This window comes from Notolepis coatsorum (assembly GCF_963971535.1).
Source record: "Notolepis coatsorum genome assembly, chromosome: 4".
Lineage (NCBI taxonomy): Eukaryota > Metazoa > Chordata > Actinopteri > Aulopiformes > Paralepididae > Notolepis > Notolepis coatsorum.
Genome location: NC_140168.1, coordinates 147,971,529 through 147,995,944, shown reverse-complemented (window position 1 = coordinate 147,995,944; position 24,416 = coordinate 147,971,529). Strand labels below are relative to the sequence as shown.

General features: G+C 41.2%; 1 protein-coding gene across 1 annotated transcript; it reads right to left on the bottom strand.

Annotated features, from left to right (window-relative positions):
• Positions 1 to 1,389: 1,389 nt before the first annotated feature.
• LOC311227325 (ubiquitin-ribosomal protein eL40 fusion protein-like) lies at positions 1,390 to 24,121 on the bottom strand. The gene is made up of 5 exons (XM_084312929.1): positions 24,095 to 24,121; positions 5,988 to 6,099; positions 4,220 to 4,306; positions 3,199 to 3,301; positions 1,390 to 1,530 (listed from the first exon to the last, which is right to left on the bottom strand). Exons 2-5 carry the CDS (start codon positions 6,088 to 6,090, stop codon positions 1,437 to 1,439), a joined length of 387 nt encoding a protein of 128 aa, XP_084169055.1. The 5' UTR covers positions 6,091 to 6,099; positions 24,095 to 24,121; the 3' UTR covers positions 1,390 to 1,436.
• Between the last annotated feature and the right edge of the window lie 295 nt (positions 24,122 to 24,416).

The following is a 24,416-nucleotide window of genomic DNA, read 5'->3' as shown; positions in this document are numbered from 1 at the left end:
CCCAAAATGTTGGCGTGTTCCTTTTAATGAGGACAGAAAATGTTTGAGCTCTTACACCCAAATGAGGTTTATATTCTAGCGTTGCTTTAAACCCTCATTTGGGTGTAAACATGTATGGCCTCATGAAGTCAGAGCTGAACTTTCCTGGGGTTTAGGAGAGAGGGGTGCGTGTTCACAAACACTGAACTGTTCTGGGGTTTAGGAGAGGTGTGTGTTCACAAACACTGAACTGTTCTGGGGTTTAGGAGAGGTGCGTGTTCACAAACACTGACTGAACTGTTCTGGGGCACAGGAAGAACAATGTGAATTCTTAAAATGGGTGGCATTCCCCTTTAACACTTTGGCGACCACAGTCTTGCGGCGATTTATGCCTCAGAGGACAGAGGTTTGTTTACAAACCGATGTACTTTCTAAGAGCTATATATATAATTTATAGTATTGCTATCTGTCCATTCTCATTGTCACTTGAGTGCATAAACCGTGCCTTCATAATGGCTTAAAGAAAATAAAAATCCATCGGTTGGTTGTCATTTTATAGCGTCGTGAATATAAGGTTTATTGCGCTTTTCGTCTCGTCTTTTTTCCAGGAAGCTAGATAATAGGCTAAACGTTGGCGGCGTTATATCAAACGCCATTTCTGCTGTATATATACGAAATAAAACAAACTGCGTAGCATCCGGACTATTACAGAGCATCTATGGATGAAATGGGGGCGGCGGGGAACGCCGATTAGTATTATTGATTAGCAATACAGTGTGCGTTCAGGTAGCCAATGTCAGTGATTGATCACGTTAGGTTTTAAAACAATGTCCAATCCAGCTGTAATTTGGGGGAATAGTATCCTACCGTCAGGCCATGTGATCGCCGGCAGCATTTCGTCATTAGTCATCTGAATCTGGTAGATCGATATGTCCATTGGCTAATCATAAATCCCATTATTCCAGGCTGAAATATGCGATCGGTAACGTGATCAAAGATGGAGGGTCTTTGTTTGGAACCGAGGCTCATATGATCCGCCCACAGACAGTGAAAAGATTTTTTTTTTTCAAATGCCCTCAATGATACTGCAGTGGAGCGATGGCGCCCCTAAGCGGATCTGGCCGGTATTGCATGTTTCGATAATCAAATATATGGGTAGGTCATCCATCTCGATTGCGGACGTTAATAGCGTTATAAATATGGAATAAAACAATAACAACTCGCCACGAGGCTCTGGTCCACAACGCATGGCACCGAAACACGTATATATACGTGGCCGGTCCTTAAAGTGTACACAAATCCACTACCCATTTGTAAACAAATTTGTTTTGTTCTCGGGACCAAACCCAGAGGGGGGGGGGGGGGGAACTAATGTGCATCATCTTCAGAAAACACCAACATGAGAAAATGTCCTTTTTCAAAACCTTTAATTGAAAACACTGAACTAAGGATCAGGTCTACTTGAGCTTCTTCTTGGGTCTCAGGTTGTTGGTGTGTCCACACTTCTTCTTCCGGCAGTTGACGGCACGGGGGTGAAGACGGGCATAGCACCTGGCACCAAGACAACAAACATCAGGGATGTACCCATACCACTTCTTTACTGCCAATAACCATCTAAAGTACTACACTTTTTTACTGCCAATAACCTTCTAAAGTACTACACTTCTTTACTGCCAATAACCTTCTAAAGTACTACACTTTCTTACTGCCAATAACCATCTAAAGTACTACACCTCTTTACTGCCAATAACCATCTAAAGTACTACACTTCTTTACTGCCAATAACCTTCTAAAGTACTACACTTCTTTACTGCCAATAACCTTCTAAAGTACTACACTTCTTTACTGCCAATAAAATACTACACTTCTTTACTGCCAATAACCTTCTAAAATACTACACTTCTTTACTGCCAATAACCTTCTAAAATACTACACTTCTTTACTGCCAATAACCATCTAAAGTACTACACTTCTTTACTGCCAATAACCATCTAAAGTACTACACTTCTTTACTGCCAATAACCTTATAAAGTACTACACTTCTTTACTGCCAATAACCATCTAAAGTACTACACTTTACTGCCAATAACCTTCTAAAGTACTACACTTTCAGCATCGACCCATACCAAATTATTTGAGATAATATAATAAATGCGTCTCCATATTATTGCTTCAGTGTAAATAATTGGAGCAAATCAAGTCCCTTTGCTTTGAGTTCTGACAAATTATCCGTGGTATTGGATTTATTTACCGGGGAAGTTCTCCGATACCCTATTTTAGCTTAGTATTAGACCAATATCTGATACCAGTATCCGTGTATCTCTAAAAGAAGGAAAAATCAACATCACTCTCTCACAACTCTAGAGGGTTAGGGCTAAGTTGAGGTTTGATTTGATTTTTTATTTGGAAATTACAAACCCATCATAAAACAATATTATCATGACCAATTTGTATTCCGAGGATATCACCTAAAAGCATCAATTAAAACACTTATTTCTAAGGTGGTCCTCGATGGAAGACATAAAAACACATAACACAGCACATACTAAGAATAACTAGTTTCAGTCCCCTGTCTACTCTAGCCCTGGAATCTGATGTCCTGCCCTGTGGCTGCTGAGCCCTTTGCTCTTCCCATAGTTGAGCCTTTACTTTTGTTTTTAAAATGCTTTTAGTTTGACTTTGCTTGGTAGGCAGAGGTAGTTCATTCCAAAGTACAACACCTGTGTAGAAAAAGGAGCTTCTTGCCATCTTACTCCTAGCTTTAGGAACACTGCAAGACATAATGCTAGCTCTGGTGTTATGACCGTGTAGCTCTCTTACCATAACCCACATGACCTTTCATATATTCAGGGGCCCTGTCATTAACAATGTTATACATGTGGTTTAGCTTCAGTTGTTTTACTCTTTTATCTACTGGTAATAGTCCTATTTCTTCTCTTTCTATCGGCCCTATACGTGTCCTGAGGAGGAGGGGCGTTTAACATGCATTTACACACATTGTTCTGTGCAACCTGCAGTTTATTTTTGAGCTTTTGGGAAAGACCGCTATACCATGCAGAACAAGCATAATCGAAATGACACTGGATTAGGTTCGGGTAAGTTAAGGTTAGGGTAAGAGTTAGACATAGTTAGTTGTTATGGTCAGCTTTAGGGTTATTATTGAGTTAGTCTATTGACTGTCCCCACAACACGTGTGTGCGTGTGTGTGTGTGTCCATACTTGCGGCAGATCATCTTGTCACAGTTGTACTTCTGAGCCAGCTGCCTCAGAGACGGCTCGATGATCCCGCCCCTCAGACGCAGGACAAGATGGAGGGTGGACTCTGGACGAGAAGGACAAGAAGACGGCAGTTTTTCATCTACATGACAGTGGCTGGTGGCTCATCTAATGACATCATGTAATGGGGTTCCATTCAAACAAATGCAGATTGGAAGTATATGGACAAGGATCGTTGTTGAAACATTTCCAATGATAGCCAGCTCTACTTCAAGTTTATTTGTCACATACATTAAAAAGTACAGTCAATGCAATGAGATGCACTTTGCCCTGGCACTCTCAGCCCTTAAAAACCTATAAGTAATAACATAATAACATAGCATCTGCTAAAACAGCTAGCGGTCACTCCCGACAGGGCTGCTCTGCTAAAACAGCTAGCGGTCACTCCCGACAGGGCTGCTCTGCTAAAACAGCTAGCGGTCACTCCCGACAGGGCTGCTCTGCTAAAACAGCTAGCGGTCACTCCCGACAGGGCTGCTCTGCTAAAACAGCTAGCGGTCACTCCCGACAGAGCTGCTCTGCTAAAACAGCTAGCGGTCACTCCTGACAGGGCTGCTCTGCTAAAACAGCTAGCGGTCACTCCCGACAGGGCTGCTCTGCTAAAACAGCTAGCGGTCACTCCCGACAGGGCTGCTCTGCTAAAACAGCTAGCGGTCACTCCCGACAGAGCTGCTCTGCTAAAACAGCTAGCGGTCACTCCTGACAGGGCTGCTCTGCTAAAACAGCTAGCGGTCACTCCCGACTGGGCTGCTCTGCTAAAACAGCTAGCGGTCACTCCCGACAGGGCTGCTCTGCTAAAACAGCTAGCGGTCACTCCCGACTGGGCTGCTCTGCTAAAACAGCTAGCGGTCACTCCTGACAGGGCTGCTCTGCTAAAACAGCTAGCGGTCACTCCCGACAGGGCTGCTCTGCTAAAACAGCTAGCGGTCACTCCGCTCTGCTCCAGTAGCGTGTCCTACTGTACCTTTCTGGATGTTGTAGTCTGAGAGTGTGCGTCCATCCTCCAGCTGTTTACCAGCGAAGATCAGGCGCTGCTGGTCAGGAGGGATACCTGGGTAAGGAGATTAGACAAATATTATTGTATAAAAAGGCTTAATCCGTGATCCAAATTCAACAAATGGGTAGGAATAGAGGAGAATTAGATTTTGGAAAAAGAAATACAAGGAAATTCTTTTACACACTGGTGCAGCAGATGCACAATGTACAAATATATGACAAGTAATTTATTTTAAAGTATGTTAATTTTACACAATAATTTTAGTTTGGAGAGAGAATGGTGGTCATGGAGTGGTGCTAACAGATGCCACTCGCTATGGTCACACCTAGTGCATATTGCATTCAATTAGCTGCAAAGTACATGCAGAGATCTACTATGCAAGCTTAAATGGAAACTGGTTCAGTATGGTTATTGAACAAACAAAAAATAAGAATTTGGAACTTGTGTATTATCTTTTAATAAATCAACAGAAATTAATGAGCAAGTGAAACTGATTCGACACGTTAGTCACTATCCAGCCTAAAACATTTTCTTTGCAACCGTTTCACCAATAAAAGTATTTAATCATGATGTGAGAGCTGCAGTGAGAGCTGCAGTGAGAGCTGCAGAAGACAAGAGCTGGTTTAGAAAAGCATGCATTTCAATACAGAAGTAGGATCAACCCGATGCATAAAACAGCTGCTGCAATGCAATGAAACAGATTTAAAAACGAACACAAACTCAACGGAGTGGCGTCAAGAGTGTCATTACACTGAATGCATTAACTGTGAACCCACAGGCAGCCGTGGCTTGGGTGATTTTGTGAATGGATGGGGATCGTGCTGTTGGAAGGGATATTAGTATTTATCCCTCCTCGACTAAACTAAATCCGTCTCTGGGAAATCAGACCAAAGTTTCGGTCTGGGCCAAATCAGATTTAGTGAGAGGATAAAAGATGATGCTACACTTTCCCTGGTCTGAGAAGTTATATATATATCCACATTATATTATATAATATATCCATATTTTCTGTGAATTCATTCATACTGATATAACCGGAACCATGGTCCAACTCTCAGCCCCATCATATAGCCTAGTATAGGCTAGGTGATATGGCCAAAATCACAAAAATCTCAATATTCTTCTTAGTTTTGACGGTATAACAGTATTTGTGTGATATGACATGTTTTCTTTGTCTTGTAATACAATTGTCATGGTGCAATTTCATTCAAAATGTACTATTTTCTTTTACCTTTCAATACTACTGCAAGGAAATTATTTGCTTAAAAATATACGGTATACACACAGACATGTGTGTGTGTGTACATATATATTTAATAAATGGTACATTTATATACTGTAGCGCTTTTATCCAAATCGCTTTACAATCTTTCTTCCTCACATTCACACAACGATGGCAGAGTGCCAACCCGCACATCGGGAGAAATTAGGGGTTAAATGTCTTGCTCAAGGACACTTCAACACGCTGCCCGGGAGGAGCGAAAATCGAACCGGGAACCTAGCGACTACCTGCTCTACCTCCTGAGTCACTGAGTACCCCCCCCCCCCCCCCCACACACACACACACACACACACACACACACACACACGTATATATACATATATGATCATGATGGCATACCTCCTAGCCCTGGCCTAGCATGGAAATAAGACTCCACTCAGGACAGGTGATGCACTCCTCTCCTACACATTATATCAGTGGTTATAACAAGAGCGAGACACACACTCTCCTCACCTTCCTTGTCTTGGATCTTGGCTTTGACATTCTCGATGCTGTCACTGGCCTCTACCTCAAGGGTGATGGTTTTACCAGTCAATGTTTTCACAAAGATCTGCATCTTTGGCGACTGTTGAAGATAAAACACATATATGATATAGACATATAATCTTATAGACACAGATGGGCCAACATATAAATGCAACAGGGATGAATAACATATTTTATGTTATATTATATATATTTTCCTCCTTACCCAGCGTGCTAACTATCCATCCTGATAGTTTGGTGTGATTTGCTTAGTTTTGGATATTATCTGCTATTATCTCTATGCTATAACTACCGTAAATACTCAAATATAAGACTGGTCTTCTATTTACCTCAGCTGCAAAGAGCACAAGGCCTTTTTTAGAGAGGCTTATATAAGAGGCAGGCCTTAATTTCTAAAAACGACACTCATGGACATAATCCCTTCATTTTCAGACTTTTATTGCATTATTATTATTATTTAATACGTACATTGTCGGTCTACATTTATTTAGACTAGCATTGGTATTTAAATATTGAGTGCAGTTGAGTAATTGTGGGATTAACGTAATTCACACACTGAAGTTGGAACTGTCTATACTAGGTTGTGGGGTCCGGGGACGGTTTAGCGTGTGGTACCTTCTCGACTTCCTCAGTTGAATAGAGTTGTTTACATGCAGTAGCTTTAGCTACTAACGTTATCATAGCATCATGGTCTGTAATGTGTCATCTGGACAACGCCAGCCTCGTCTGCCAATGCCATATAGATAGCGAACGTTAACGTTTGCAAACGAAGTCAACGTCATCCAGCTGAGTGACACCACAGATCTACCATATTATGACAGCGTTAGCTAGCGGCTATCGCTAAAGCTAACCAGAGCGAAACGTTAATGTATGGTAGTCAGTGTAGCGGGAGGCAGCACTTGATTTCCATTGGCAAGAGTTTCTCATTCTATATCACAACACGAAAAATAAAAAAATAAAAACTTTTTTTGCGACCTTATATTAGAGCCCGGCCTGTGTTTGTCTAAATGCATCATATACATGCTGTGTGAGAATAACTAGGCGATTAACAATTCAATCCAACAACTATCCAACTACAGATAAGTTTGATTTGGTTCATTGGTTTAAAAGTGTGATAGGAGGAATACAAATACAATGGGATTGATTCAGAATAAGCAATAGGCTAAGTGCAACGAACATGTTACAAAGTTAATCATTTAGAGCATTATAAATGAATAAAAATAAACAAACAAATATATGATGCATCAAATATTTGTTATACCCCAGGTACAAGATGTGTTGTCCCCTAGACGTAGAGCCATGAAATAATACAACAGAGTTTACATGGTACACTTAAAAAGGTGCTGCAAGTGGCATTTTCTTTTGTTAAAATAAGTGGTCAAAATCTCTACATTCTGACAGCCATCACTGAGTGTCTGGTCAGTAACATGGGTCTCCCAGTCCCTCTGCTCTGCAGTAAACAGAATACATGTTCTTCTGGTATCCCTTATCCAACCAGGAGAGAGAACCCTAGATATTCTTACTTATTTCAAGAAATCTTGCCAAGCCAAATTTGCTTGGCACAGGTCGATTATTTGACTTGTTTCAAGGACACATTTGCTTGAATCTAGTCTTTATTTCTTGTCAGACCATTTTTGCAGTGTGGAGTTCTCTCTCCTGATTGGATGGATAAAGTGGGAACGGGATACCAGAACATGTATTTTGTGTTTACTGCAGAGTGGAGGGACTGGGAGGCGTCTATACTTTCCGTAGCCGCATTTCTGGCAGACTCTCTCCGATTGGCCACTGTTGCCCAATCGCGTGACAAGCTGTGTCTTTGCCCATTTCCGCATCGAACAGCCTGCAAACTACCTGGCGTTCTATCGCCATGCTCTAAGACAAACTCTAACCTTAACCAACTTCGAAAGAGTGCCTAAGCTTAACCGTCGAAAGAACTTGCCGTCACGCTCTAAGACAAACTCTAACCCTTAGGAGTCTAACCTAAATAGCTCCTCCTCCTGAGAATTTCCCCCTTTTTTTTTGTTACATAATATAAAATTACAGATTCATACCTTCAAAATAAGCCATCAATTGTCAAATTTGAGACGATAGTTTTCAATCAATGTCCTATCAAACATTCTGGTACAGTCATTACCAATTTGCAGCAGGAGCCTCTGAAGAGAATTCAGTGAATTCAGCTAATGATAAGGGAACTACACTCCTTCCCAGAATTCAATGTGATGTCAATGTTAATTTCAATGACTAATTCACACCATGAAACAAAGGCCCAGCAGGGAACAATTACAGCTGAATGGGGGTATAGTGTGACTGATCAATACAGGCAACACACACTTTGATTTGATGCCATGCATATACACACACTAGATAGACAGAGGTTTAGATATTTAGATAGATATATAATAGTAATATAATAGAAAGAAAGAAAGAAAGATACAGAGAGAGAGACATTTATAATAATAATAATTATTATTATTATTAAATAGAATCATTTTCTATAGGCTTGCCGTGGTAGTCAAATCAGATGTTATCCAAAAAGATTATTCCAATTCCTGATCGCCATTCCAAATATCGATCGCGTTTATTGATTCAGCGTTAGGTACTGTATTCCACGCGTTATCCGGGCCGCGTGTAGCTTAATCCCACCTGGGGTGTTTTTCATTCGACGCTTAGCTCAACTGGTATGCCGCCGTGCTGTGGATCTTGCGGTCCGTTGGAGACAAGTTTGATTCCCTTCAATTTTTTTTTTTATTTATTTTTTTTAAACGTGCATTCTTTTGCCGGTTAAGTTTAGGCATGTTAACTTAGGGGAACTCCAACATTTTGGGAAATTAGCTTATTTAACATCTTCCATGGAGTTAGACAAGAAGATACATGCCTTTTTTGTCTCTGTGCGTGCATTTAGCTTTGGGAATAGACGCTCCGTTAGCATAGCTTAGCTTCATCACTGGAAGTGAGGCAGATCCGTAGCCTTACAGTGCCTTACAGTGTATTGCAAGGTCTGACATTGACCAAACTTGATATGCATGACCTTGGTGGGCTCTAGGTCAACTCCTGAAAAGGGGGTCAATGTCAGACTTTGCAATCAAAAGTTAGGGGGCTAATAACCCTTGCCATAATTTCAGTGCGCCCCCTAACTTTTGATTGCAAGGTCTGACATTGACATCGAACAGCCTGCAAACTACCTGGCGTTCTATCGCCATGCTCTAAGACAAACTCTAACCTTAACCAACTTCGAAAGAGTGCCTAAGCTTAACCGTCGAAAGAACTTGCCGTCACGCTCCAAGACAAACTCTAACCAACCCTTAGGAGTCTAACCTAAATAGCTCCTCCTCCTGAGAATTTCCCCCTTTTTTTTTGTTACATAATATAAAATTACAGATTCATACCTTCAAAATAAGCCATCAATTGTCAAATTTGAGACGATAGTTTTCAATCAATGTCCTATCAAACATTCTGGTAGTCATTACCAATTTGCAGCAGGAGCCTCTGAAGAGAATTCAGTGAATTCAGCTAATGATAAGGGAACTACACTCCTTCCCAGAATTCAATGTTAATTTCAATGACTAATTCACACCATGAAACAAAGGCCCAGCAGGGAACAATTACAGCTGAATGGGGGTATAGTGTGACTGATCAATACAGGCAACACACACTTTGATTTGATGCCATGCATATACACACACTAGATAGACAGAGGTTTAGATATTTAGATAGATATATAATAGTAATATAATAGAAAGAAAGAAAGAAAGAAAGAAAGAAAGATACAGAGAGACATTTATAATAATAATAATAATTATTATTATTAAATAGAATCATTTTCTATAGGCTTGCCGTGGTAGTCAGTGATACTGGTGTATACACACACTAGATAGACAGAGGTTTAGACATTTAGATATAATAGTATAGTAATAAAGAGAGAGAGAGAGAGAGAAAGAAAGAAAGAGATACAGAGATATATACAGAGAGACATTTATAATAATTATATTATTAATTAGTTTTTTACACACACACACACACACACACACATATAACATGATCATAACCAAACCAATTTCAAATGTATCATCAAGTACAAAATAGATTTGATCGTAATATTTATGAGAATGCATGTTTTTTCACACTACAGGAGGAGTATGTCACAGTATGATATCATAATCGAACATTCTAGAACCTTAACCTTAACCATGCCCAACCTTAACCGGCGAAAGTAGAATACACGTTAAAAAAAAATCACGTTAAAAAAAAAAAATTATGGGATTCGAACTCGTCAACAACGGACCGCAGGACCGCTGCTCTGCCAGGTGAGCTGAAGCGCCGAATGAAAATCACGGAACAGTAACAGGCCACCTCTCTACTCTAGACTAGAGAGCCGTCATCACCGTGATGCGCGCTTGAATGAACTGTACACACACGCACTCTGTCTGCCATACAGTAGTTTATGTTGTTTTAGCGCGACGTGGGTATATACACGGGCGAGGATGAAAAGCATAATAAGACTACTTTTAAATGTCGGGTCCCGTGTATTCTCGAGAGAGAATGATAATAATAATAATAACCGTGATGCACGCTTGAATGAACTGCAGGACCAGATTATATTATCACAGACAGTGAGAAACACAACCCCCCCTCTCGCGCTGAAGAATATGCACATTAGATCACTCAGTGATTAACACCTTGGTGTGTGCGCGCGTCCATGGATGTGACGCGAGATGTAGTTTTTATCGCAAATGGAGATTATTACAAGCATACCATCTAGCAAGAATTAAATGTATTTACAAGTCGTATTAGGTTTAGCAAGTTGGGGGACTTATACCTTACATGTCAAAGCACTAGAAATGGCAATTTTTCTATTTTTATCGATTTCTGAAAATATGTCCTTTTTGAGTATTTAAGAGGGATTCGAATTTCTTTTGTTGTCCGCCGACGGGTTCAAAGCTCCAGCGTGACTCCTAAGGGTTAACGAACTTCGAAAGAGTGCCTAAGCTTAACCAGTAAAGAGTGCCTAAGCTTAACCAGTGTAGAAACAGGCGTCGGCCAATCAGAGAGCGTCTTGCCAGAAATGCGGCTACGGAAAGTATAGACGCGACTGGGAAACCCATGTTACTGACCAGACCGCGTGTATCACTTCCGCAACGGATTTGATTTCCGGGGTTGGCCTGATTGGCCGCGACGGCCACGTGACATGCCGCGACCCCGCCCCGCGGCAGCGGCCGAGGCGGCAACGCCAGAGGCTGCTGTGTTTCACTGCCGCTTTCCCACTTCAACGCCGCAGCAGCGCTGTCGCGCCACATCTTATGAGTGCAGAGCTGTTTAATCACTTTTCCCCACTGCGTTACCAGTGGCGCAACGCTGGAGTTCACTTCGCCTTTCACATTGCGCCACGCTTATGCCGTCTAGCACAGTCTCTAACAGTAACAGTAAGAAGCATTAATGTTGCCGAATTAAAGAATGAATAAGTTAAACGTGTCAATTCAGCAGTCAAAGTGTACTGTATAAATCTAACTTCATTAGACGGACGACGTACGGCTCTCTTGTCCATTAATGGATATTTTATTTATCTGCCACCGTGGTGTAATGGTTAGTCCTCATACCTCTCACGCGGACGACACGTGTTAGAATCCCCCCTTTTTCTAATTTCTTATTTTTTTTTGCGATGTAAATGCTTTAATCTGGCGCACTTTGAGAGCTATATAAAGAATGACATCCTCAATGCATGTAGATTTATAATATTTTAACTTAAAACTAGGCTACTTTTGCGTATACAGTCATTAATATTATATTCCAAAAGCGGGGTTTCGGGGTTTCGAACTCGGGTCGTCCGCTTGACAGGAATGAGCACTAGCCATTACACCACTGTGCCAGACAAAATATATCCATTATATATCCATCAATGGACAAGAGACCCGTGTTTCTAAACAAGATTACAAACATCACAAAACAAACTGGTCAGACTACTGTTACTGTTAGAGACTGTGCTAGACGGCATAAGCGCGGCGCGATGTGAAAGGCGAAGTGAACTCCAGCGTCGCGCCACTGGTAACGCAGTGGGAAAAGTGATTAAACAGCTCTGCACTCAGAAGATGTGGCGCGACAGCGCTGCTGCAGCGTTGAAGTGGGAAAGCGGCAGTGAAACACAGCAGCTTCTGGCGTTGCCGCCTCGGCCGCGGGGCCGCAGCGTGTCATGTGGCCGTCGCGGCCAATCAGGCCAACCCCGGAAATCAAATCCGTTGCGGAAGTGATACACGCGACCAGACCATGTATACCAGTGATGGCTGTCGGGAGTGTAGACCACTTATTTTAAGGCGAGACACCCCAGGTGAATAGGCAAATATACTTTTTTTGTTGATTGAGATTGTTATATTTTGCTTCCTAAACATGTCGTCTATGAAACTAGTGACAATTAGGGATGGGTATCGTTAGGATTTTATCGATACTACTACTCTTATCGATACTGCTTAACGGTTCGGTACTTTATCGATACTCTTATCGGTTCTTTTTGGTTCTTTTTTTGCAAGAAAAAAAGACAATTAATTAAGAACAGAATCAACATTGCTTTATTATTTATAAATACAACTTTATAAATAAGTATTATAAATAAATATAATTTCTTCAGCAACAGCAATGTTCTTTTATATAACTTTATAAATAAATATAATAAATTAATATAATTTCTTCAGCAACAGCAGCAACAATGTTTTAAATGTGTCTGACTCTGAATTATAGACTTTTTATAATAAACAACAAATGCAAAAGGCTAACAGAACTGTGACACTCGTTCACCCTATCCTCTGTCATCCTTCCTCTAGCTGCTAGGGAGAAAGGACTTTGGGTGGTGGAGGGAGGTAGAGGGGTGGATGTGTGGTGGCCCTGGGCTCACTGGCCTGGGACATAGTGGCTGACGCCTCAGCTTGACGATCTATAAAAAGTTTAGATTGTAGTATTTGTAGCTAAACAATTGTTTTGTTTATTAGCCTATTTGTAATAATTCGTTATTAGCCTAGGCAACTCCGTATCTTGGCTTACGGTTACGGCTGCAGTGGATGCAGATGGAACACTGCGCGCAAGGCAGTCGAATACGCGCATTTCTGCACACTAATATCATGTTTTGCCAACAGATGTTTTGATAAATTGATTTGCTCGTATTGCCACCCTTACTGGCAAATGTTTTGTTGCACTTGTGGCAACGTGCATCGTCGGCATTGACCCTTGTAAAGTATATCCATACTTTAGAACGCTTCGCTCTATCCGCCATGATCACGACTCAGTGCATGCAGAGCTGCTGTCTGTGTGCAGAGCGCTATAGCACGGGGCGTCGGGGACACTTTCATTAAGGAGTACCCGTATGTAGGACCCGTATGTCTATGTGTAGCACTAGCGAGCGACTCGCGAGGAGTGTGTGTAATAATTGACTCGCTGGCTGCGGCTCGCTTCTCGTGCAGAGACAGAGAGAGGATCGTTCGCAACTTAAATAATAATAATAATAATAATAATAATAATAATAATAATTTCTCTAGAGTATCGATAGCAGTACCGAGGACGTCAGAGCTTATAAATACTCCGGTATTTTCTAATATAGTACCGGTTCCCGTTTAAAACCGGGGTCCGGGGGGCATCCCTAGTGACAATAAAACGTCAATAACACACATTTAGTTGTTTATTTTACTTAATTTTGCCTTATTGCATCCATAAATGTGCACATATTTTATGGGGAAGTGCCTCATTTGCATATATAAACATAAAATTAAGAAAACTTGCAATATATTTTTTCTTAGTCTATATGTACATAACAAACTGGGAAAGTTTCATAGTGATATCTATTCAAATATTTTTTTGCCTATTAGGGGGTACTACACTACACTGTTACTACACTGTTTGTAGTTCTGTTCAGTTCAATAACATCATTATTATTATTATTCAGTTATCAGGCATGTGTTTAGGTTGTCTATTACTAATGGTTTGATTAGGTATTGTTTGTAAATAGCTGTTTCAAAGAAAGTTTTATGGAATTTTACCATACAAATCTTTAAAGGCCTTTTTCTCAAAATGAGTTTTTCCTCATACTCTGAGCCAGAAATCTCCACTTTAGTAGCACTCACATACACCAAACCTTCCAGTTCTATTCATATCTATGTTATGAAGGTATTTACAGAAGGGTTTGTTGATATCGCATTCATACCCTGATTTATATCACATTTATTCCTAAAAACATGGCGAAATATGGAATTTTACCATACAAATGGACTGTTGACAGTATTTTCTGATTTATGGAGTGATAAAAAGAGATATCCAAAATCCCCTCTGTAATAACCTTTGGCTCCAATATGTCAACAAAATGAAACTATAATTTTGAAAATGGCTTCATCCAATGTTCAGATTTCTGTCCTGGAATTATATGCAAATTAGTGCATATTTAAGTAGATCATGCACCATTTGCATATTTAAACATACAATTTCAGAAAACTTGTAATACAAAAAAGTCTCGTCTTAACACATTGAGTGCCAATGGTGAGAAATCTCGTTATTTAATCGTTATTTCTTTTATTAGCGATATCCATTCATTTTTCATCAATCCAGCCTCACGTTATCATTGGGACTGTCTATGCGCTCGAAAAGGGCAAATACCGCCCCCTATCGTCTCCCGGATGGTAACCCATTGGAATGGACTCAATGAAAATGCATGTGAAAAGAAAACTCCGCATTCCACATTTTACTTCTCAGGCATGTAACCGGAGACTACTGCATTCATTGGGGCAACCAAAAGCAGTGTGGATTATCTGTTTCGAGGTCTAATGTTGGATCAATAAACGCGATCGATATTTGGAATGGCGATCAGGAATTGGAATAATCTTTTTGCAGAACATCTGATCTGAGGTAAGGAATCTATGTTACCAGTTTTGGGGTAATCAGATGTTTTTTTCACATATTTCACAACTTGTGGTATGACGTTAGCGCTGACCAGGTCATAGATAATCGGTTTTTCAGCCCGCTTCTCTAGCGTGCATAAGTACACATATACTATCGATAATCTAGCGTTTATTTGAAAAAGATTCATAAATCAGCCGGAAAATGACAACGTGTTGTGTGTATTCCAGTAAAGGGCGATTCCTGCGGAATATTTTTTTTTCTTTCTAGACATTTTCAAAACTATACTCGTATTCAAAACGGTATAAAACGGAAATGTACTGATGAAAAAACAATCCGTTTCGTACATGTTGACTGCAAGCAAGTCATTGATGGGTGACGGGCGTATTAAACATAATTTAAGATATAGTTTATGCGTTCACAAATGTGCTCGCCCTCTCATTGACTTAGGTCGCTTTCACATATAGTTTTGGTGGACTCTGTGCGGTTCTGGGGGTGAAGTTGCAACATTGTTGCATTCTTCATTTGGTTCGCCTGCGTTCACATAGAGAAATCTGTCAGCGGACCGAGACCTTCTGAACAATGTCACGCGGTCGAAAAGGGCGCTTGTCTATTGGACAGTGGAAATGTGTGTGTGGCTGCAAGCCTGTGTGTGTGCGCGCGCGCGTGTGTGTGTCTGTGTGTGCTGTCTGCGAGCCCTCCAGATCAGCGGAGCGAGTTTTGACATGGCATTGATCCATTGTTCTATTGAAGCACATTACCACCATCCTCTCGCTAAACAACTTGTAGACCAATAATAATAATATTATAATAATAATAATAATAATAATAATAATATTGACGTGGCATTGATCCATTATTAATGCCGTGCGCCTCGGTAATAATAATAAGCCGCGTGTTTCTTCCTTCTTCCCAAGATGCACAGTTAGATATATAGATAGATAGATAGATAGATAGATAGATAGAGAGATAGAGAGATAGAGAGATAGAGAGATATGCAGTGTGCTTGTTTTGCAGTGAGTGCTGCAAGCAGTGGTAATAATAATCACTTCCTATATTTGGTTCGCGTTTGGTCCGCTGAAGCCGAACCGAGACCTACGTTTTCAGGCGGACTAGAGTTCGCCTGCTTGGTCCGCGGACCGAGTTCGACGCGCATTCACACAGACCCGAAAAACCGGACTATCGAATTCTGGTCCGAAAGTCCGGACCAAACAGCCCCTGTGTGAAAGAGACCTTAAGCGCTGGCACTCAAGCGATAAATAGTCCACCCCATGCTGGCAATCAAAGTGTTAATATGAGTAATCAACTGGGGAAGTTTCATTGTGATATCCATTAGTTCAATTTCTTACCCTATTCACCTGGGGTGTCTCACCCTAACACGTAGACCACTTATTTTAACAAACAAAAATATCACGTACAGCACCTTTAACTGGGACATTTGGCCTACACACATCTCTCAACAGCGAACCTGAACGATTTGGTATCACTTTGATTACCGGCGATGCGGTGCGCCTTACTGCCGTTGAATGCCAGCACCCACTTCAATGATAGCGTTGTGAACGCATAATCTCTGTCTTAAATTATGGCTTTGTCTAATCTGCCCGTCATTTATCAATGACTTGTTTGCAGTCAACATTGTCGAGGCGTTTTTTTTTTTTTATATATATATATATATATATATATATTAGAGATGTTCCGATACCATTTTTTCATTTCCGATCCGATACCGATACCTGAGTTTTGGGTATCGGCCGATACCGATACTAATCCGATACCAGTGCAAAAAAAAAAAAAAAAAAATTGTAAATTTTTTTTTTAATTTTTTTTTTTTTTTTATAGCTAGACACTACTACATATACTGTTTTTTTTTTTACAGTATACTACTAACCCTGTGATATGATTGCCATCATTGTTGTATGGCCTGGCTCAGTTAAACCCTTTGTAAAACATGAACAAATACATACAGAGAATGAATGACATGATAGAACTTTCTTTTATTATCAAGTTTGACAGTCAGTCATAAATGAACAAGCATGTTAGCACTTAGCACGTGATAAGTTGCGAGTTGCGACCATGTACCCGTATGTGCCAGGGACACTTTTGTGGACAAACCGACTGACAGAGCTATAGAGCTGCGGTCGCAGCTAAAAAGAACATAAATAAATAGGAATAACAATTCCTTTAAAAAACTGTTAAAGTGCAGCCACAATTTTGTAAAATAAGATTTAAATAGTACAGTAAAACAGTAGTGCTACATCAACTTAAAAACAAAACGTTCAAAATAAACGAATTACAATTACAGTGTAAAATAAATTTCCCTCACGTCAATAACAGTCTGGTTGGGGTCAGTTATCCTCACCTCCTCAATAACAGTCTGATCAGTCATCCTCACCTCCTCAATAACAGTCTGATCAGTCATCCTCACCTCCTCAATAACAGTCTGATCAGTCATCCTCACCTCCTCAATAACAGTCTGATCAGTAATCCTCACCTCCTCAATAACAGACAGTCTGGTTAAGAAAAGAGCAGCAGTTACACAGTAAACAAAAAATAAGTTCACATCGAGTAGGAACTGAGTGAGTATTGCTCACAATTTAAAATTTCAAGAGCAATTTCTCTTTTATACTAACAGTGTACAACATCAATAACAGTCTGGTTGGGGGTCATTCTCACCTCCTCAATTAACAGTCTGGTTAACACTTTGACTGCCTAAAAACGCTTTACAGCGTCATTGCTGGCGATGCTAAAGTTGCCGGGGGACGCTGTACAGCGTCCTTATATCAATATTTCAAAAATCTGCGATCTGATCCATAATGTCCCTCCGCTGGTCTGAGAACCACCAGCAGGACCCACTGAGCTCTCTGGCGGTTCAGGAGCGCCATCTGGTGGCCGATCGCGCAACCGCTTAACAGGAAGCACAGTGGAGGTTGTGCTACATGTCCGTATTGCTTCCGGCCACTCGGGATAGGTTCCGGCATTCTAGCTCGTCACTCTACATAGCGATCGATTGCCAATAACTCGATAAACAACATGATTTGGACGTATATACCATTATACAAGCTGGAGATGGACCGGGTAATAATATATCCCATAATGATAAAATTTCTACTCGACGATGATCGCCCAACGGCGCGCGGAGACTGGGGTGAGTTTCAGCGTGTAACGTTACCATCTTCGATACTAACTGCTTTTATCAACATTTGACCCACATTAGATGATTGGTATAACGCTGCCCACGGAATTATAAACGCCCCCTCGCCCATCCGGTCAACATCAGATGACGTGTAGTAACTTCTAGAAGTACGTCTAGTTGGAATTTTTTATATCGCGCTGATTGCCATCAAACTGTATTTCATCTTCAATATAATGCATTTGGGGCTATATATCACGTTCTGGAGAAAGTTGCAGAAAGAGATGAAAACATACTTATACATTAGACCATACTTTACTATGAATATGTGAATGAAAAAGTTTAACGTTGCTACACAATGAACAATACATATAGGACTTTGAATGGGCCCTAATAATGGCAATGTAGCAATAGAATTTAAAAAGTTATAGCCCTGCAAAGAAGGGGACTTTCTCCATAGACAAATAGCGCTGGCAATCTATGGTATATCATTAATTTAACCCATGGCAGCCAAAGTGTTAAGAAAAGAGCAGCAGTTAAACAGTAAAAAAAAAATAAGTTCACATTGCTCACAAACTTCAAGAGCAATGGCTCTTTTATAGTAACAGTATAAAACAGTAGTGCAACATCAACAACAGTCTGGTTGGGGGTCATTCTCACCTCCTCAATAACAGTCTGGTTAAAAAAAATAGCAGCAGTTAAATCAAATCAAATCAAATGTGCAGCAGTTACACAGTAAAATAAAAATAAGTTCACATTGCACTTGAACTGAGTATTGCAATGCTCAGTGTTGCTCACTATTTTAATTTCAAGAGCAATGGCAGGTTCTTCTTCAAGAAGATGAGCATTTCTGCTCTCTCTCCTCCTAGCCTGTTCCTCTTTGCATCTACAATGTTGGAGGCTGTGCTGAACAGTCTCTCGCTATCCACACTGGTACTAGGAGCACAGAGAAATTTTGCAGCAGTTGCAGCCAGGGTGGGAAACCGAAGTTGGTTGCCTCCCCAGTATTGGAATGGGCTGTCTGAGCGCGGGATAGTTTGCTCTGTCAAATATGTCTGTATTTGAAGTTGAACCTGTGTGCTTGAGCTAGTACTTGCCCTGCCCCCACGTTCATCATCATGCTCCTGCAGGATCTCCTCAAACAGGCCCTTGAAGCTGCTGCTTGGCTGTGCCTCCATACGTGGGGCCTTTTCCACTGGCTCTGCTGCCTCAGCTGTGGTCCTCCTCGTCCTCAGTGACGCCTCCATCTTGTCAACCTCTTGGTTCAGTGCCTCCTTTGCATGCTGGATGCTGCCTGCACTTGTGAAGTATCTGAAATAATATAAAAACATAATTAATAATTAAATAAATGTCAAAAATAAACAACAACCTCCTCCAGTAGCTCTTGATGGTGACACATAGGTTAATGCACTAGTAAATAAATAGTAATGTATATGAATGATGCATGTGCATAAAATAATAACAATGCAATGTCTATTACCTAGAACACCATTTCTAAGTTTTACTTTTGTTTATAATATTTACAATTGTTTGTTTTCTAAATGTAGACTAGGATTATTGTTGTTATTGTATAGAGTAGACTATGATGCAACATTTTCATATGTTGTTTGTGTAGCCTACAGTGAATCTAAAACATGGCCAGTGTATGGACATAGATGTGATTCAAACAACAATAACACTTGTCTTTATTTAAACACTGGAGCGCAAGTCTGGAAGGGTCTGCTATGACATCACAACGTTCCAGAACGTTCTAGCCTGTTCTAAGTTACTAACCGGTGCTACTATGACATCATACTGAAGCTTAACTTGAATTACACTAGGACACAGCTGCAGTTACACAAATGTCATGTTTCATACTTAGCTAGCAAGTTTTCTAGCCTAGCCAAAATATAGCCCTGTTACTACTTGTGTTATTTAAATATTCATATTTACATCCACATTCATTTCTAACACAAGAACTATTATATTTAATAAGCATACTATTAGACATACCTGTCTTTGAAACGCGGGTCCAGGAGAGTGGCAACTGCATACAATGGCTCATCCTCTATGGTTCGGAATCTTTTGTTGGCAGCCTCTAGAAGGGTAGTTTTCATCGTTTTTATACCGGTGTCCTCCGGGTTCTCCCGAGCAAGCAGCCTTTTCAGCACTGTGACAGAGGGGATCACTTCAGCTGCAGAGGAGGTGGAGGAGCAAACCTGTCTCGTCAGCTCTTCAAATGGAGCCAGAACAGCGATGGTTTTCTCCAGCAATGCCCACTGGTTGGCTGTCAGGGTCGCTGGCAGGTCGTAGTCAGCTACATACGATGAAATAGACCGCTTCTGCTCCAGTAGACTCTGGGCCATATAGAACGTGCTGTTCCACCTCGTCGCTACGTCTTGGTGCAGACGTTTGGTGGGCACTTGGAGGTCTTTCTGGATGTCCTCCAGGCGTGTAGTAGCCAGTGGCGAATGTTTAAAATGCCCAACTATTTTCCTACTATTTGCCAGCGCATCGCTCACACTTCGCTGGGATAGTAACCCTTCATGCACCACCAGCTGGATCGAGTGGGCAAAGCATCCCAAGCTTGACACGTCCAGCTCGTCCATCGCTTTCTTCATGTTGCTTGCGTTGTCGCGCAAAACAACATGAACGTTGGACTTGGGGATGCTCCATTTGGCCAACATCCCTTCAATTGTTTCAGCAATTGCAGTGCCAGTGTGTGACCCACGGAATTCATTAGCTTGCAGCACCGCACTTTTAAGAGCAAAACTTGTCGAAGCCGTGTCCACCCAGTGTGCGGTTAAACTGAGTAAAGACATTGGGCACACGTCGGAGCTCCAAATGTCAGTTGTGAAACTAATAGCATGAACGTCTTTTAGCGTTGCTGAAATGTGTTCCCTCACCGTCTCGTATAGTTTGGGGAGGGCAGTTTCAGAGATATATTTGCGACCTGGCAAATTGTACCGTGGCTCCAAATGTTCCATTAAGCGGCGAAATCCCACATTTTCAACGACCGACAGGGGTTGGTCGTCCAGAACAATAAATTCAATTAGTTTGTCGGTTATCATTGTCGCTTTTGGGCTGTCTTTTTGGTACTTTTCACGTCGCTGGAATGCGGTTACCAGCGTTTGTTGCTGCAGCTCTTAACTTTTTTTCCCCTTTGTTTTGATGAACTCCGCATGCTCGTTCGCGTGATGAGTCTTCAAATGCTTGATTAAATTGCTCGTATTGAATTTGGCAACACTTGTGCCACCCCTCGAAACTAAAGTCTTGCATATTTTACACGTTGCCGTTTTAGTGGTGGGGTTTTCCAGTGTAAAATATTCCCAAATGACTGACATTTTTCTAACTTCTCATGTTACACACCGCTAGCGCCGCTCGTGTTTCTAGCTTCTCATGTTACACACCGCTAGTGCCGCTCGTGTTGTTTACCTGTGAAAAAAAAAAAAAAAAAAGCTGCGCGTCATGGGATCGGAGGCTAGAATTTACGTGTACTCGCCGATACCGATACTACCATTTTAGCCAGTATCGGCGGCATTTCCGATATCGGTATCGGCACAACTCTAATATATATATATAATCGGTTAATTTCCGTTTTATAGCATTTTGAAAAGCTCTCGTTTTTCAGGAAAATATAAAGATTCCGTGATAAACAGCATTTACTGGAATATTCTGGCATACACAAAAAACTGTCATTTTTCGGCCTATTTATGAATAGTTTTCAAATAAACACTAGATTATCGATAGTATGTGTGTACTGCTAGAGAAGCGATCTGAAAAATATATTCTCATTTCCTGATCAGCGAGCACACACTCACAGCCACACACACACATATGGGATAGGTGAAAACAGATCCGATTACCCTAAGACTGGTAAAATAAATTGCTTACCTCAGATCAGATGTTATCCAAAAAGATTATTCCAATTCCTGATCGCCATTCCAAATATCGATCGCGTTTATTGATTCAGCGTTAGGTACTGTATTCCACGCGTTATCCGGGCCGCGTGTAGCTTAATCCCACCTGGGGTGTTTTTCATTCGACGCTTAGCTCAACTGGTATGCCGCCGTGCTGTGGATCGTTGGAGACAAGTTTGATTCCCTTCAATTTTTTTTTTTTTTTTTTTTTTTTAAACGTGCATTCTTTTGCCGGTTAAGTTTAGGCATGTTAACTTAGGGGAACTCCAACATTTTGGGAAATTAGCTTATTTAACATCTTCCCTGGAGTTAGACAAGAAGATACATACCTTTTTTGTCTCTGTGCGTGCATTTAGCTTTGGGAATAGACGCTCCGTTAGCATAGCTTAGCTTCATCACTGGAAGTGAGGCAGATCCGTAGCCTTACAGTGCCTTACAGTGTATTGCAAGGTCTGACATTGACCAAACTTGATATGCATGACCTTGGTGGGCTCTAGGTCAACTCCTGAAAAGGGGGTCAATGTCAGACTTTGCAATCAAAAGTTAGGGGGCTAATAACCCTTGCCATAATTTCAGTGCGCCCCCTAACTTTTGATTGCAAGGTCTGACATTGACCCCCTTTTCAGGAGTTGACCTAGAGCCCACCAAGGTCATGCATATCAAATTTGGTCAATGTCAGACCTTACAATACACTGTAAGGCTACGGATCTGCCTCACTTCCAGTGATGAAGCTAAGCTATGCTAACGGAGCGTCTATTCCCAAAGCTAAATGCACGCACAGAGACAAAAAAGGTATGTATCTTCTTGTCTAACTCCAGGGAAGATGTTAAATAAGCTAATTTCCCAAAATGTTGGAGTTCCCCTTTAAGCATTGTTTCGGAGTTGGTTATGGTTATGTTTAGGCGCTGTTAAGGAGCTGGTTAAGGTTAGAGTTTGTCTTAGAGAATGGCAATAGACAGCCTATTTCCGCACTGCCGTCGCGTCGCGATAATATACATGTATTCCATAATATGTAAAGTACAGTTGACAGCTGCGTTGTGTTAACGTTAGAATGTACAGGGAAATAACATTATGTGGTCCTCGTTTGGATAATATGTAAAGTACAGTTGACAGCTGCGTTGTGTTACGTTGCAATGTACGCGGAAATGCTGCGTTGTGTTGCAATGTACTACATGCATTCCATTTTGGCGTCTGAGCGGGGGGAAAGAAAATGCGCATTTGGAGGGCGTTACCGCGGCCAATCAGGGCAAAATGCGGAAGCGCTCTTGCACTCTTCCGCTGGAATTAAGCTACACGCATCCGGGCCGGCGATCAACTTGGGTCTCTTCAGATGCCTCGTCGGAAAAGTAACATGAGGAGGCTCAAAGAACACCTACGGGAGACTGCAATTCGAAACTGGCCCCTGTAAATGTCCTAAATAACCCAATAATACACGAGAGCCTCTTCTTGGGACCAAGTAAGGTTGTCGATATTCCAATGTACAGTTTTGCTTGTACAGTTGTACAGTTTCCCCCACCCTGTCTATCTGGCTGCACGTTAGCCTAGCTTAGCACAATGAATGGAAGCAGACAGTGCCGCCTAGGCATTGTCCAACTAACGCCTCTCCCGAAGGCTAACCGGCACTGTCCGCTTCCATTCATTGTGCTAAGCTAGGCTAACGTGCAGCCAGATAGCTTTACTGAACACAGAGAGGAAATTGGTATCTATCTTCTTGTCTCTCTCTGGAGAAGACGGTAAGCTGTTTTCCCAAAATGTTGGTATGTTCCTTTAATAGCCTGAATAATTAAGGTTTACATTTGCTGCTGTTTTTTTGTGTTGCTATTCTGGTCCGTCATTTACTTGCGTATTGTTGGCAACTCTCAGTACATACTAGGCATTATTATTATTATTATTATTATTATTATTATTATTATTATTATATATATATATATCTCATCTGCTGCTGCTTCAGTTAGGAGCCGTTCAGCTGAGGAGGAGGATGACAGTTGTTCTGCTCACATGGCACAAACAAACTGACTGCAGAGTCCACACTTTGATTTAAAACTACTTTTACTGTGGTGGTACAGAGCCAACTAAACAAAGCCATAGCATACTACTCTAGTGTGTCTGCACATTTTCTATACCAAATAATTAAACATCGAAGATATAATAATAACGAAGCTGAGATGATCGGCACTCACGTTTCGGTAGCAAAGCAGGAAGTAGAGAATTACAACTTGGTGCGTCAGCAGGCAGACTCGCTCAGTCACGTGATCATATCCATATATATAGTGTCTTTCTGCCATCTATTGACGTGGAGGGGTACTGCAGCCAGTCTGCTGTTAGTCCAGGGTCGAGCTGCAGCCTCGGAGCCTTGGTCCAGATTGGGCAACTTCCGCCCAGCCACAAGATTATTACTCCCGTGACAGGGCAATGCGCTAAAACCTGAGCTGACTTCACTGTGTTCTTGCTGAGTAATGTAAGTTAGTACTCAATCCATTGTATATTTTGATAATTGTTTGT

Excerpts from the sequence above, each read along its gene's own strand:
- LOC311227325 (XM_084312929.1), bottom strand. The coding sequence starts at position 6,090 with ATGCAGATCTTTGTGAAAACATTGACTGGTAAAACCATCACCCTTGAG. Across the intron at positions 4,307-5,987 it reads CAAGATCCAAGACAAGGAAG|GTATCCCTCCTGACCAGCAG; the intron begins GTGAGGAGAGTG and ends CTCCTTACCCAG. Across the intron at positions 1,531-3,198 it reads GACAAGATGATCTGCCGCAA|GTGCTATGCCCGTCTTCACC; the intron begins GTATGGACACAC and ends TCTTGGTGCCAG.